Below are 17,171 nucleotides of genomic sequence, written 5' to 3' on the forward strand. Positions count from 1 at the left end.
TACACGATGTTAACACCTGTTCACACATATGGAGTCAAAGTAGCACACGCTTTTTTCTCACGAACCTGAAACCTACATTTTTTTCAACTCTGATTTAGCAGTTCTTTCTCCTGTCGCCATTTTCAGGTTCATACTACTGGGTTTGGTTTAGAACATGTTGAACATTCCTGAATATGGACAGTGTTTACATACACTGAACAAAAATATAAACGCAACACTTTTGTTTTTGCTCCTATTTTTCATGAGATGAACTCAAAGATCTAAAACATTTTCTATAAACACAAAATAACCATTTCTCTCAAATATTGTTCACAAATCTGAAAAAATCTGTGATAGTGAGCACTTCTCCTTTGCCGAGATAATCCATCCCACCTCACAGGTGTGCCTTAGGCTGGCCACAATAAAAGGCCACTCTGAAACGTGCATTTTTGCTTTATTAGGGGGGTCTGGGGGGTCCAAAAACCAGTCAGTATCTGGTGTGAGGGGTAGGGTTAGGGTTAGGGTAATGTGAGTGGCCCATGGTGGTGGTGGGGTTATGGTATGGGCAGGCGTATGTTATGGACGACGAACACAGGCCACTCGATTCACAACATGACCCTAACCCTACGCCTCACACCAGATACTGACTGGTTTTCGGACCCCCCCCCCAGACCCCCCCAATAAAGCAAAAATGCACGTTTCAGAGTGGCCTTCTATTGTGGCCAGCCTAAGGCACACCTGTGCAATAATCATGCTGTCTAATCAGCATCTTGATATGCCACACCTGTGAGGTGGGATGGATTATCTCGGCAAAGGAGAAGTGCTCACTATCACAGATCTTTTCAGATTTGTGAACAATATTTGAGAGAAATGGTTATTTTCTGTATAAAGAAAATGTTTTAGATCTTTGAGTTCATCTCATGAAAAATGGGAGCAAAAACAAAAGTGTTGCGTTTATATTTTTGTTCAGTGTATGTAGGAATTTAATACTTTTACAATAGTTGCATATCTGTACTTGCTCCATAGTAAATAGACATGAGATCCCACTTTAACAATAGAAGGGACCTTTAACCTTTTGGCTAATTCACACTGTTTATACTTCATGTTAAGCTTAAGTTCAACTTTAAAACTCATTTTAAACAATATGAGGGTTGTGGATTCTGTCCCACGTCTCTTACCTTGGAAGAGACCTGAGATATCACTTCTTTTTCAAAAGGGGGAACTTTAAAATACAATGGATGCTATCTGTTAATATGGAAATCAATAATTTGAGCAGGACATTTTATATAGGGTTTGCAGAATTGTCTAGTAATTATTGTTAGCTGAGTGGGTTGACAGAAACCTTAACCCTAATCTTCTTGATTTGTCTCAGACTGGCAATGCATCATTTTAAGCTTTGCTTGAACTTTGAAATGCATTTTTGCACAGAACGAAGGTTGTGGATGTTGGGTTGACATGGCAAGTATGGACAGGAAGAATAATTCAATATTAATTAATGTGTCTGTTTTGAGGAGCAATATAGCAGTAGTATCACCAGCTGGGATGAAAATCTTGATACTCAAAAAGCGTGACTTCCTCTCACATTAATGCTAACCCTTAACGCCAAGCTTGAAATGTAACACATGCTTCATTGTTGAATCTCAACATGGGAGGACATTTCAAGCCTTGTTATCATTTGTAGTGGTGAGCAAGTTGTGAGTCAGAGAGTGGGCTACAGTCCAGTGGAGCAGAAGTGGAATTCCACGTCTGCAATTATTGAACAACGGGGTGCAAAATAAGTATTTGAGCCGGAAAGGAGAAACGAGTAGAAGGGGAGCGGTGAAAAAAGGCAGGCAATGTGAAAAGTTAGGAAACAACTGAAAAAGCACTGACTCGTGACCAAATCCATTTGTATTCCTCTGTTTACTTTATTCTAAAAGAAACAGACAGGGGTATACTGTAAATGAGATGATACACAACATTGAGGAGGTAAATATTAGAGAAAGGAATGACATGGTAAATAAATGCAGGCCTCAGAAGGGCATTTGAACACTCAGAAAACTGGCGTTCCTTAGTACAGGATACAACACACAGTACAGTACGTCCTTTACAGTCAATAATACAATGACTGTCGTTTACACAAAATCATATTGGCACTTAACGAAACAAATGAATGTACTGGGTATATCCTCAATCCAGGCTACTCGGTAACAGGCACACAGCTTATTACAAACAGTGGCGTAAGGCACTATGCTTAAGATCAATCGTATGTATTTGTTGTTTCATAAGTGGTACTTTAGAGTAGCTTCACATTCATTTTCAGAAATCCAACAATAGAAAAAGGCACACAGAATGGCTGGCAGAGGAACTGTGAACACATCCCTCAGAAGGGATGGGAGACTTTAACGAATCCATGAAGTCAAAAACATACATGTGCACAAACATGTGTTATAAGGCACTGTAGTAAAACATTATATATGTAGTAAAAATAAAAGAATAGAGTAGGTGGTATGTACACCCGGGCATTTTAACGTGTTACAGAAACATACCCTGAATTACTGTTTCTCCTGAAGTCAACAAAACAGACAAGACCAGGATATCATCTTTCTCAAAACTACTGAAACAACTATTACATTAAAATATATTTTTACTTCAACAAAGACTCAAATTGATGTTGCTGCTTTAAAAAGGATGCTTTTCTTACTTTAATTGTGTCTGTCTGTTTTTGAATTCCTCAGTGGGAGGGTTTTGTCTGTTGACAGAATCTAAACCATGGTAAGACCAGAAGACTCTCCCAAACTACAAGTACTGCTCCCTTTTCTCTGGTGGGGTACTTTTAACATTTGGTCTGCAATTCAAAAGGGAAAAAAAGACACGTTTCAGTCAAAGTACAGTCACAGCGCACACACAAAATAAACTAAAGAAACATTTACAAAAACACCCAGAGGTCATAGGATATAAGCGAAATCATAAATCAGCGCAACAGAACCACAAAGGGTTTCAAATTATTGTTAACTTTCCACCAATAGGGAGACAGAGGAGGGTTGGGAGGAGAGGGTTGAAATGGAGGAGGTCGTCTTATCTCTCACATATCCTTTAAGAGTCCATATTTACAGAAAAAGGCTCAGAAGGTGGGGGGGGGGGCAAATGGGAGAAGACAATTCATCTTGATTCCCGACAAGACTGATAAGGTGCAGATGTAGTACTGAGGAAAAGAGAATATTCTACAATCCAAATTTAGGGTCTAAGCGATAACGGGGAAAAATAGGGGAAGACAGTGGTTGGACAGTCGGACAGTCCTCGATAATAAGGCAGGGGCTGATCAGTCAGGGAAACTAGTTTCACTCAACAACTCTGCCCTGAATTAGAGGAGAGAAGAAGACAGTCAGAGAAGAACAGGATTAGAGGACAGGAGGGGAAATAAGAGACACATCAAGACTGCTCAGATTCTCCAACAGCTGTGTAGGGTTAGGGTTAGGGAGAAGGTGAGGATTAGGGTTAGGGTGAAGGTGAGGATTAGGGTGAGGATTAGGGTTAGGGTGAAGGTGAGGATTAGGGTGAGGGTTAGGGTTAGGGTGAGGATTAGGGTGAGGGTGAGGATTAGGGTAAGGGTTAGGGTGAGGATTAGGGTGAGGATTAGGGTTAGGGTTAGGGTGAGGATTAGGGTGAGGATTAGGGTGAGGATTAGGGTTAGGGTTACTAAGAAAGAAACTAGGGTTGCTGTCGAATTGTCAATTTTACTTTGGAAGGTTCCTTACATAGTGAAATGACCCAGAAGTACCTGAGTGACGGCTAGGATAAGAGCTGTTTGAATGCTTTAAAGGATAAGGAAAGGAGCTTCAATGCTGTCTTTATTATCCCCTTTAGCTTAGGAAATACTGGACCTTCCTCAACGAAAAGGAAAGAAGAAAATGCTGTCCAATAATACCGCAAGGTTTTGCGTGAAAGGACTTTCGGGCATTCACGGAAACAGCCTATGAGATTGTTTAAGCATAACCCTAAACCTTCAGAGACTCTTCCCCCCTCTCCACATTCAAAACATCACTCAAAACCCACCTGCTCAACACTGCATTCAACCACTGACCAACCCCCCCCCCCCCGCCCTCTTTTCTGTTTTTGTTTATCTCTTTTTGTATTTTTGAAAAGCGTAATATAATATATGTCAAAGCGTAATATATGTCTCATGTATTATTATTGTTATTATTATTAACCCTAAACTCAATGTATGCCATAACTTATCCAACTGCCAATATGTGTTTTACTTTCAGCCCCATATTCAACGAAAAGACTAAATATGAACGCTATGCTGATTACTGTGAAAGGATCAGATAAAGTCAACATGTAGAAGTGTTTGCTGAGTTGTGTGGGGCTTCTTAAACTTTTAGATGTTCGAATGGTGAGTCCTGTGGATCAATACGTGTGGACAGGAGGGCGAGAATGAGCTACCATTACTTTTCACTTCATTACCAACCTTGGTAATGGAGAATATATGTTTCACTGCTGTCCATGTTCATAAAACAACAACATTGGAGCGCACCGGTTAAAGTATCCTGATGCGCTAAATATAAGTCTGCTGTACGGAAAATGATAGTTTCCTCACAGCACATCAATAACATCCGTCTTAATGAATTCTCTTAAATTCTTAACCCCATGACATTTTTCACTGTAAGCAACAGTGGTGATGAAACGACAGAGGAACTGATTTATTTTGACAATTCCACCGCAACCAATTAGCAAGAAGAGGACGCTACATTTTGGTAATCTACAGTTTTAAGAGAGGACAAATGTCAAATGAATGTTAATAATGATGGACTGGGAGGGAAACTACAAAATATATGTTTTAAAATATGTTGATGGATACTTATTAGCTTTCTTTCTGAGAGTTAGATGAGAAGACCCAGCTCAACGTATATCTAGAGCTGCAAGGTTTGTTTTCTTTGGACTGAGCTTTACAGTTTTCATCAGACTTGTTGTTGCGCAATCCCTATTCAAAGCACAGCTGCGAATGACAGACCAGCGACGACTGACATCCCCCTTTTATTTAAAGGGCGCTGGGATTTGTTTCTATTGACCTGACAACCCCCCAACCCAATCTGACAAAACAGAGCACTCCAGAAACAAGTGTCTACCGAGAAGAGAGGCCGGAAATGGGGGGAATGGAAGCAATTCTGAGAAAAGTGAATGGCTTTATTATCTGGAACAGTGATAGACAGGCTCTCTCAGAAACAGGAACAAGGGATATGTATGAGGGAGCATTAAGAGGGAACTCAAGAGTCAATTAAGCCCACTGTTGAGTTTTAAAGGCTCTAATGTGAGGCGCTTTTTAAAAATGAAGCGGAAATCACAGCTGTTTTAAGCTTCATGCTACTTATATGAACTCTATGTGTACGAGTGTAGAATAGTTTATGATCCACAGTGAGATTACCCGTGTTTGAGAATAACATGAATTAGTTTAGACTGCGTCGGTTATACAGGAGATTAAGAGGATTGTATGAATGTGGAATGACGGTGTTAGGAGATGGAGCATTTGGTGATACGTGTTGATGAGAGCGTCTGCTTGTGTTTAGTGAAGCGTAAAATGATGAAATTATCATTAACAGCATTCATACTTCATCAAAGTCTTTAACAACAACAATTCATCTCCACTCTTGCAGTTCACATTGTGTCTTCATGCTCAAATGGTTGTTTAACACTATTGTGGACTATTTGAGAACTAGCTTCTTCTTTGTAAGGCAGGACGTTTGTCAGAAATAAAAAATAATGGCTGCCTGAAGCCTTAATTATTCAGGACGCTGAACCTACCTGCGTCCTCGTTGTCATTTTGGTTATGCTAATCACAAGTAGCCTACTGTAAACAGTCTTCGTTAGGCTACTGCGATCAAGTCCTGGTGATTTCTTCTTGAATTGTGGAGTGGTTTTATAACCCGGAGACAGTTTACAGTCAACAAATAAAAACCACTAATTGGTGGGTATTTTATTGGCTGATTTCTTAGGACTTGGACCTTCTGACTTCTCAATGACTTCAGAATGGGCTTCCCACTCTTTTTTTATCAAGCAAAATCAGGCAGTTAATTTATTTCTGCAAATGTGTTATGAACATCATTCTTCTATTTGGCTTTGGTTAGTTACTGCCTGTAGTTTTGAAGTAAGGGCCTACCCTTCACACAATGTAACTGCACCAGTGGAGAGTGAATACACAAAGCAATATGGAGGCAATACACAGATGCAGCTCCAACCAGGAAGCAAAGGACGTGCTAATGAACGTTCAGCAAATGTCTGCAGTATCGTTATTTCTAGCTCCATGTCCATTCTCTCTGCTTTGGTACACTTTACATTTATCTTTGATTTGTTACCTTTTTATTTTAAAGTGTGAGTTTTTGTGGTCAAATTATAGCAGCTGCACTTACTTGAGGTCGATAAATAATGACATTACGGCATATGAGAGGTTTCCGTTCACAATAGAGTGATGCAGTGACTACGTTAGCATCGCAAGGGCTCCCTTATTAAAAAGTAACAGCATTTTTCCATTGGATTTTTGAAATATTGCAGAAAATAAGCGTTTGGCAAACGTTTAAGATGCTAACGCGTTTTGATCAGTGGGATAATCCCCACATATTTACACAATTATTTTATTTTTGAAGCGTAACTTGAATCACCAGAATTAAAAAGCTAACGTTAGGCTATAAACAAACTACATCGCGGTCATATTACTTCATGTCACCGACACTAAGCTAAAGGCATTTCATAGTCTAATTAAGTTACTGTTTTTATGACACATATAAGCTTCGGACATTATACATATGTCCTTTATTTAACCCTTAGATGCACGAGTGACTGGACCCTACACTCTTCTATAAGTGGGTCAAAAAGGACCCGTATTAGAATAATATGTGTATTTATGCAATCTTTGTCATTTTGGTTAAGAAAAATCACTTGTATAATATTTAGTATTATATTTTGGTTCACACTAGAAATATCTTATATTTAATTTTTCACTATTTATAATTTTAGAAACATTTTTTACATTTTGAAAAAAAACGTTTTCCCATAGGATCCCATAGGAAATGCATGCGGGTCATTTTTGACCCACTTATGGAAGCTTGGGGTAGTAATACAAAAACTACAATTTCTTAAAATAAATCAAATTTAAAATTTAAATGTGAATGGCTTGATATCCAAAACATGTTTTTTGAGGAATAGCTGGAATATGAAATGATAAAAAAATGTAATTACAACGATATTTCAAGAAAACCACCTCACCGGGTCCAAAAAGACCCACTTAAGCATCTAAGGGTTAACCAGGTAAAGACTCATTGAGATTAAAATCTCTTTTCCAAGAGCGACCCGTAAAGGGCCGCATTCATGAGTGAGGTATTTACTGACGTATGTTATGTTGTAGAACAACGTGTGAACATCTCTTAAGCTTTCGTTCACCTTGTGTTATTGATCTCGAGGGAACTCATTTACGGGTCTGGACTCATTACTGCACCACTCTATTGAAACTCTATTAAATCATTATAAAATGGATGATTGACATACAATATGGAGGTTATTTAAGGTGTTTGCCACCAATAGACAACTGGTGGATATTGTGCTTGAGTGTAACTGTTTGTGTCCCTGTGTCTGTATTCATGGCCGTGTGTGAGTCCTACATAAATGTCATGTCTCGATAGTCTCTTTATTTTTTGTTTCTGAAACAGGTATAATTTGAGGAGGAGCGTGTCCGATGCTCTCTGTTTGAGTGGCTGCTGGGAGGGGGTGGGGGTTACACGTACTCCCTGGTTGTGGAGGGCTGTGATTGGCGGTAATACTGCTGCCCTCGCATGTCCTCTTTAGAGCAGGAGCAGCACAGCAGGCCGCCGCCCAGCACCGTCAGACTGGCTGCGGCCCAGCCCACGAACAGGGCCGAGCCGAACTCATACCTGTAAGAGAGAGAGAGGAGGAGAGGCTGTTAGGAGGACAGTTGTCCAGTATGGCTGTGGGTTTTAATGTTTGCCATTTGTTATTATATTGACTCTGGGTCATTGGATGGCCAAAGGAAGACCTGGTTAAGTACTTTAACCAATATTCAAAGATTCAAAGGTTTTATTGTCATATGCACAAAGCTACAATGTAGAAATGGCAATGACATTCTTCTGACCTGAGCTCCTCCAACAATTCAACATAATAAAATACAAAAATACAAAATAGTGCAAAAAGTCTATATATACATGCCAATATAATATGGGATATGTACAAGAACAGAATATGAAATTAAATAATGTAAATTAAGACAAAATTAAATATGTTTTTTTGCATACATACCAAAGAATATCAACTGCAGCATATAGACAAACCAGTCTATTAAACCAAGACTAATTCTCAACTATCAATCAATCAATCAATGTTTATTTATATAGCCCAATATCACAAATGTTACATTTGTCTCAGTGGTCTTCACAGTGTGTACAGAATATCAGTATGACAATACGACACCCTCTGTCCTTAGACCCTCTGTCCTTAGACCCTCTGTCCTTAGACCCTCACATCGTACAAGGAAAAACTTCCGGAGAAAACCCACAGTACTACTTGTGTCAAGTACACAATTTACTTTAACACAAACCCAAATATTTTTCTAAACCAAAAAGCTTTGTTGCCTTAACCTAACCTGAGTGGTTTCCTGTAAAGAATTATGTTTAACGTAACAATCTAGTATTTGCATGTAAATTGACATGTGCACATGTATGGGGGCAAGCAGAGCATCCAAGTGTGAAGCGTTGGTCGATTGACTAAACTGGAATGTTTTACAAGTTGGGAGTCCAAATCTGTTCCTGGTACTCAGACACACTTTTGTCTCTTACTCTTTTTTTATTTCATACACAAGTCATTCCTGAGATCATTTTAAAAAAATAAGAAAAATGCTATACTGTGTTTACATGAAATAATCTAGTGCTGAACCAATTGGTTAACCGAGTATTTTGTGTCGCACAAACCCTCCTATGGATAATCTGAAGTTCTTGGGACTTTGATAAGAAACTGGGGACATTAGTCCAATGCCTCAAAACAGTCCAAGACTATTTGCATTCACAAATAGATTTTCTCAGCTACTAAACTGTAATTATAATGAAAGTAAGAATTGAAATGGCACATGAGGACGGCTGCATGTTTAATCTCTAGTAAGATAAAATAAGATGGACTTTTATTAATCCCTCGTGGGGAAATTGTTTCTCTGCATTTGACCCATCCTAGTGTTAGGAGCAGTGTGCTGCCATTTTGAACGGCGCCCGGGGAACAGTGTGGGGAACGGTGCCTTGCTCAGGGACACCTCGGTAGCACTTGGTCTTGCCGGGACTTGAACTGGTGACCTTCCACTTGCCAAGCCAAGTCCCAATCGACTTCGCCACCACAGTCTCTCGATTTGAGGTATTTGGCAGTAGCAGTTCTTTCACATACCTTGCGTTGGGCGGTGTATTTGGGTTGAAGAACTGATAGGACACCTGAGTGGCGTACCAGGACACAGACACCAGGGTGCAAAGACCTGTGGGGGGACAAAAGATTAATGAGATTGCTGCATTAATGCTCGACTAAGCTAAGCCTGTAGTTGCAGCAATGAATGGAGTTAATTTTCTCCCCTGGGCTCGTGGTTTATGGCTGAGGTCAGCGACTAATGCGTCTAAAATGACCACTTCCTGTTTACAGCAGGGACTCTAATTACTAGAGAAGACCTCCGGTGAGAGATTCAGGCAAGAAAAATAGCAGACGCCTCTCTTCCTGAATGCACTGCAGTATGTTATTGGTTTCATGAACTGCAGAAATCTCACCTGCGAGCAGGAAGAGAGCTCCTCCGGTCACAGCGATGCGGGATTTGGTGGTCGGGTTGTTGTCTCCCACTTTAGTGCACTTCATGCCCACCACGCTGATGATCATGCCCATGAAGCCCAGCAGCACCGACACCACCATTAGGGCCCGACATGTCTGGATGTGGACTAGATAAAGAAAGGAAAAGGAGGAGGCGGAGATGCAATAGAAGATATGGAAAAAAGGGAGAGTGATTTGAAAGAGAGGAGAGGGAAGAGTGAGGAGATGAGAAACAACAAACAGTCCATCACTTGGAATAAAACACACATTTCTGGACATTAAAGTGATGATTAGAAAGGAATGAAGCTACAAATGCTGATTGATGGGCGACCGCATGCATTTCTGACAGAAAGCTCATTAGGGAGAGTCCACCACTGTCCTGTTTCCCAGCCGGGGAATTCCAACTTTTAGGACCTTAAATGATCTTGCAAGTCTTTCTCCCGATCATTCCAGTGTGGTTTTGCCTTTGCCGAATGTGCCGCCCACACAGGCCTCGGCGCGCACATAACTTAGTGGGAGGAACATATTTACACACAAATGCAAAAAATCTGCACACATGCGTTGACTGTAGGTGGAATAGACACAGATGAAACACACAACTCTCTCTCTCACACTGAGCAGCTGTAGGAGGCCTGCTTTACATGTTCCACACAGTGGGATTAGTGTGGCTTTGTCACAAAGCAAGATTGTTTTCACGGCGCTGTCGCCACAGCGATCAGACGATGCTGCCTCAAATGCTCACAGAAGTGTTTGAAGCGATGCAAAGCGCTTAATGATACTGTCAGAAACTGATGGAGTGCCGCTTATTTACAACAGGCAAGGGGATTGTTGAAATCACAGCGGCGGTGGAAGTAAACACGCAAAGCCCAATATCCTGATCTGATATCTGACAAGGCTGAAGAATAGTTAAAGGGTTTTTAAAGTGAACAGAACTGAGCCTTTCATACAGGGTTAACAGCCAAGGTCACAGGCATTAGCTTCAAATAACATTGGCTTAAAGTGTACAGCAGTGTTTTCACAGAATAGAAGGAATGCTAGGACGAAATCATAGAAAGTCACAAACACTTTAAATCAAATGTTTTAATGAAAACCATAAGGTCAATTTCCACTTTGTACTTTTTTAATTGTTAGGGTTAGGGTTAGGGTTTAAGCTCCGGTCACTAGTTGAGCTTTTGGATCTTAAATTCTGGAGAAAAAAGATTTTAAGTTTACATGTGAATATTCTTTGTCAAACTAATTGACATGTCAATAGTTGAGAATGTTCTGGAGGTAAAAAGAAACCAGTAAGGTAACCTTGAGTGGAAAGAGTTGATACAAAATTGATAAAAACAAAAGAAAAGCTGCCAAACATCAAGGAAAGAGCTATTTAGAAGTTATTCTCAAAACTCCTGCTAACAAGGTCAAGAACCAACGCCATTATCTAGAAAGGTTTACCAGAATCTTATCTTCTAAAGTTCTAGAAAACAAATGCCTTTTACTATTATTTCCAGAATCAGCCAGATATTTCAAATAGAAAGTAATTGATTAGTATAGAAATATATTGGCTTTTTCTAGAGCTTAAAGGTGGGTAAGTTTGAGAAACCGGCTCGAGATACACTTTGTGTTATATTCCATGGAATGCTCTTAACATCCCGATAGCAATGAATATCTGAAGTGCTTTGATAAAAAATCCATAAAGAAATATCATCTGTGGAAGCCGTGGCGCTGTAAAAAGCACGACCAATCATCTGAGCCGGCTAAAGTAACTGGATGGCCTACCTGCCTGTCAGCCTCCCATCTGGGCACAAACTTATCTCGTGCCCTCATTGGTCATGTGCGCGTTCGTGTGTGTTGGGGGAGGGGCTATGTAAGGAAGTGGCTGGTTTTTTCCGGCTGTGTATTTTCTAATTCTAGCGCACTCGAGCTGGTTTCTCCAAAATGACCCCACCTTTAAAGTTATGGAAAAAAAGATAGTGGGTTAACATTGATTGAATATTTTTTTGTCAACTGTTTCCCAATTCAAGAATGATGTTCTCCACTAATTTAGAAAGTCAATTTCAACATTAGGAAAGCTTGACTAATGTCGGGAAAAGACCTATTAAGAGGATCTTAAGTGACAATTTCAAGACAACACCTCTGTTTACAAGGTGAAGATTTAACTTACACTCTTAACCAGAAACAAAGTCAAAGTCACACTAATCTTCAAAGTTTCTATAAACGCCCTTAACTACTATATCCGAGATCAGCAATGGTTGAGTTTGTCAAATGTTTTTACCAGAGTTTTCACTCACACATCGTGGTCTTCAAAGCTTTGGCAAAAACACAATCAATTGGACCTGTTGATGTTTTTGTTAAATTCCAACATCAAGAATAAAGCACCAGGCTGAACTGGACACAACAGAACAGGACTGTGTGTTAGGTCTTCAAACAGGCTGTCGATCAACCGTCAGGCAGGAACCTAAAGTCATCATTTATCATTGTGACAAAAACACACACACCATCATTCATGGCGCAGCAGTGAAGTTCAGACGCTGATCTGAAGGGACTTATGATGGAGGGGGGGAAGAGAGGATGGAACAAACTTTGAAGTCTGATTCATGGCTCCACAGTTTCTTTTGATGGAGTCTCTGAATACTCTTCATCAGAGAGAGGTCTTTTCTTTCATCCAGTCGGAGTATTCTTCTGTATTTCTGAGGGTGTGCAGAGGTTAGGGCCAGATCTGAGCCGTTTGAGTTGGTGACAAACTAGGTGGCCGATCGGGGGCTTTTGGGGTAAAGCAAAGGCTAAAAGGAGGAGGGTGGTGTGTGTGTGTGTGTGTGTGTGTGTGTGTGTGTGTGTGTGTGTGTGTGTGTGTGTGTGTGTGTGTGTGTGTGTGTGTGTGTGTGTGTGTGTGTGTGTGTGTGTGTGTGTGTGTGTGTGTGTGTGCATTGTCAGGTCCCATTGTGAGGTAACCGGTGACTCTATTGCACATAAGATCTGTTTTCCCACTCACTACACAACCATCAAAAGTACTTTCACTTACTTACGTTCACTAATTGGATGCTCTAACTTGTAAGCACACGTTTAGTTCACTTAATCAGTTAACAAAGCCATATCACAAGGATTAAGATATATTATCTTATTTTTCTGTGCCAGAGATTTAAGAGAAAATGTCAATGAGCCACGCTGTCGCTTCGGCTGTTCCTCCATAAACAATGTTTATCGCACATACTGCTAACTCAAATACTCACAGCACCAAATGTAGATCAATCAATGGCTGAAAATGTTGTCAAGTGCACCGTTTCCTTCTGTTTGAGTAACATTTGTATTCTCGAGCCTTTTGTCACAGTAACTATTTGTGACTATGCTACAATGCACTACAAAGAAAATCGACATTTCTAACATTTTTCTCAGAACTCTAATAAACATTTTTTTATCTTTTGGTCACATCCAAAAACAATTCACATGTGGCCCTAATCCTGTTTCGTAAACATGATATTGCTGACTTCTTATTCTTTTTGCACTCCCAATGCTGCACCAACAATGTTGTAAAATAACACTGTGCAGTATGTACTAGGAAATATACTATTCACTAACGTCATTTGGCAGCTCCTCTATATAACTATATTTTGTATAACGCTGCCACACTCTTTTAATGTATACTAATTATTTGAACACAACTAATACTGTTTTATTTGTGTCCGTCTCTTTGCTGAACCATGTAAATGTACCTTCTGTGGGACGAATAAATGGATCCTGATTCTGATTGGTCAACCTTGAAAAAGAGATCTTTTGATCTCAAGGGGCTTTACCTGGTTAAATAAAGGCTACAAACAAACAATGAGAAACATATATAGCGTTTCCCTGAATACATTGGACAGTTGCTTGACCAGGCTGATTTTATGGTTACTCATATCTAAAATTAGAGTACCGTGACAATGTCCTTATCTTCTGAATCCCAAGTTCCTTTAGGGGAGCACAGGGAGACTTTGACGTGAATTTACGATGCAAAACCGGCGACAATGCACAATTCAAGGTTACGAATGTGACCAAACAGATTGGCAGAAGCAGGTTATCTTATCAGGTTTTCTTTAACATCGTGCTAAGATGGTTCTGAAACGCTATCCTTTCAGCACCACCATTCGCACTCATCTGAGAATAAAACCCATCCTTCTGTACTGATCATCGTCTCTCTCTCTTTGAGCGTTTACAACAGATCCAACAGTTTCCACCACGGCTGCTAGGAGTCACAGTCTGGTGAACAATTAGCTCCTCCATCACATGCTGATCCCGCTGCGAATGTAGAACTCACATCAGTCGGATCAAACCCACGCCAACGGGGTGTTTTAACCAACATTCAGACCTGCGGTGTGCCTGTCTCTGACCCCTCGGACACATGATTGGATGCTCATCTTGCTCCATTTCATAATCTGTCTCGGGGGGGAAGCACCTGAGTAAAAAACCTGTGATTGATCAAGAATGCTCGGATGATTTCAGTATTGTCTCCTTAACCCTTCAAGATGAATTTCCTCACTGTTTGTCCTCACACTGAGTCGGGCTGTGTTAATGGACGAATGGAACAATGTGCGCGTGTGGGGACGCCGGAGTGCATTCTGGGAATATCTCTGGTGTTTGGCCTCAACACTGCCCTTTTCTTCTCCAAACAGTCCCTATTCATACGCAAAGACAATACGCCGTTCTTATCGCCGCGACGCACCAAAGGAGATGGGAGACCAGCTCACAGAACGTGTTTTGATATACACCAAAATGTTTGCAAAGTGCCTCATTTGTTGCTCCAAGGCAAGCGTGACAGCACACAGCAGAAAGCACATATAACCACAGACAAAAAGTGCTCATTGTTTTATGAAAATGACTTCTGAACCGAACCCCCCCCCCCCCCCCCCCCCCCTGTAGTCTCTCATTAGAATCTCTAATAGGATGATTTAAGCAGACACTAGATGGATGGATTCCTATAATCTGTGTGCCATTAATTATGAGTCACTAGGTCCCACTTACAGATTGGAGATGACAAGAGGCTCATATTCGGAGCTAATTTATGTCTTAACCCCACATTCCTGACCCCCTCCCACTCCTCACACATTACACTTCATGATGTTTTGGAGCTTTCATTTGAACAGAAGCATTCTAAGTGAGATTCACAGCTTATGAGTTTAATATGTCCCAGATAGCGAGAGCTTGGGGACTTGTTTACTCTTTATTTTTTAACAGCCAAGTTAATGGGCGAGTTACAATAACTGTTATGATTTGAATTACAACGTCATGGATATTTCACCTGGGGTAATTTAGGAAGACAGATTGAAGGTGATGGTTTCACTGGATCTTTCTTTTGTCATCCTTTGGCTCATGAAACGTCACATCGAACTTCATCAAAAAGGCGAAAAGAAACACTACAAGCCTTTCTTTGTGACGTCTACAAACAGATTATTGCCTTATCCAAAAGTAAACTATGGTGAACCGTCATCTGGCAAATAAGCCAAGGGAATATCCTTTAATTACTCCCCTTCAAAACCACTTAGATTTTCTTTCACATTTTGTTAATTATATGATTTTTCAAATAAGATAATTATCATACTCACAATATTCCTTTATCATTTAATATCTTCAAATCCAATGTAGATGCAATCCCTGGTCAATTGCACGTTTAGGGAAAAAACGCGATTGTTTCTGTTTCCTTGTTTATTGTCTTAAAATGTGTCCTTGTCGATGTTGCAAATGGAGCTGTTGTGATGCGATAACATTTTCAGACTTGATCTGACAATAAAAGTATCATCGTATTGCATCGTATCATGTCGTTTCGTAGTGTGAGTTAGGGTTGGGTTAGGGTTAGGGTTAGCTTAACCAAACAGTCTACAAGCAATCGAAGGCATGAACCAGTACGAGTTAGTGAGGATTATGTCCAATATAAAAACAAAGTACTCACTGTCCAGCGAGAGCATGGAGTCAAAGATCTTGCACTGCACCTGTCCCGTACTCTGCGAGGCGCAGCTCATCCACAGCCCCTCGTACAGACCCACGGCCGTGATGATGGCATCGCCGGCGTACGAAGACTGCTTCCACTGGGGCAAGGCGATGGTGGAGATAATGCCGATCCATCCGCCCAACGCCAGGAAATAACCCAACAGCTGGAGCCCTGAGTTGGCCATCCTTCTCTAAGCTCTGTCCCTGGACTTCTGTCTGCTCACGCTCACTCACTCCCTGTTTTACTGCGACTCTGGTGTGTCGTCTTTGAGCAAATCCTGGTGGACACACCTGTAGGAATCCTTTCACTTTTATTGTTCACTTCTTCTCTATCTGGTCACTCTTTGCTTGCATCTGTAGATATCCTCTCGTCTGAAAATCTTTCTTTTATTTCTTAATAGTCCCGAGCTGGTTTTTGCCCATCAGTTGTGACGATGTCTCCCCTTAAGACTGTCCTGTCTGATTCCTTGATCTCTCTGGGGCTCAGTCAAAGTGGAAAAGAAAGCCTTTTAAGTGGTCAGTGGTTCAGTTCATCAAGCATTGTCGCTGCACTGCCTCACTCTCTGCATGGCTTCTTCCAATCTTCACTCTCTCTGCTGCTGGTTTACTTTCCCCCGCACTACAATCTTTCCATCTGCTCCAGGCTCAAGTGGCCCAATGAGGGGTAGCAGAAAAAAAGGAAAAAAAGAACGTGAACACAAAAAGTCCTTAACAGGCTGACCATTGAGGGATGGAGTGAAGGGCCGGGCTGTGATTGGATCCCTCTTTCTTGTAGGAACGCCTACTGGACGGGAAGAGGGATGGGCTGGTTGGGAAACAAGCAGCGTTTCAAACAGAGAAAAACAGCATAGGGAGAAATCAAAATGACATGTTGCTATAAAATGAGAAACAGTCAAGCGTGTCTTCCGAAATAGAGTGAAGCGTTGATGACGTATTTTTGTCGGCTGACTCGGAAGTTAGCAACGCTGCGGATTCCTCGAATAAAAGCAATAGGATTTCCCTAGATCCTCCCTTGCTTTGTGGCCAACACACATTTATGATACTTACATGTTTTGTCCAGCAAAATAATCGACAATATACACAACTTTGTGATTTTCAAGGCGCACATTCAACTGCCAGGACAAAAAAGTTAACGTCAGACTTTAAACGAACTACATCACAGCTGAACGGTAAAAAAAGATGTCTTCTGCGAGTGATGACATTTTTTTATGACACATAGAAGCTTTGGACATTCACGACTGGGGTATTTACTGGCGTATTTTTATTTCGTAGAAGAAAACGTGAACATTTCATAAGATTGCGTTAACCACCGACTGTCATTCAAGCTTCTAACTACAAACACGCTGTAGGTGCTGGAGGAGGAGGAGGAGGAGGAGGAGGAGAGAAGGAGGAGGAGGCGGAGAGGAGGAGGAGGAGGAGGAGGAGGAGGAGGAGGAGGG

General features: G+C 40.9%; 1 protein-coding gene across 2 annotated transcripts; it reads right to left on the reverse strand.

The window, feature by feature from the left end:
* Positions 1 to 1,862: 1,862 nt before the first annotated feature.
* cldn19 (claudin 19) lies at positions 1,863 to 16,564 on the reverse strand. Of its 2 annotated transcripts, none has more exons than XM_034236579.1 (5): positions 15,695 to 16,564; positions 9,759 to 9,923; positions 9,391 to 9,475; positions 7,734 to 7,880; positions 1,863 to 2,806 (listed from the first exon to the last, which is right to left on the reverse strand). In XM_034236579.1, exons 1-5 carry the CDS (start codon positions 15,915 to 15,917, stop codon positions 2,758 to 2,760), a joined length of 669 nt encoding a protein of 222 aa, XP_034092470.1. In that variant the 5' UTR covers positions 15,918 to 16,564; the 3' UTR covers positions 1,863 to 2,757. The 2 variants fall into 2 exon arrangements, with proteins under 2 accessions (XP_034092470.1, XP_034092471.1); XM_034236580.1 differs by having other exon boundaries at positions 1,863 to 3,317.
* Between the last annotated feature and the right edge of the window lie 607 nt (positions 16,565 to 17,171).

Source organism: Gymnodraco acuticeps, unplaced genomic scaffold (genome assembly GCF_902827175.1).
Source record: "Gymnodraco acuticeps unplaced genomic scaffold, fGymAcu1.1, whole genome shotgun sequence".
NCBI classification, from domain to species: Eukaryota; Metazoa; Chordata; class Actinopteri; order Perciformes; family Bathydraconidae; genus Gymnodraco; species Gymnodraco acuticeps.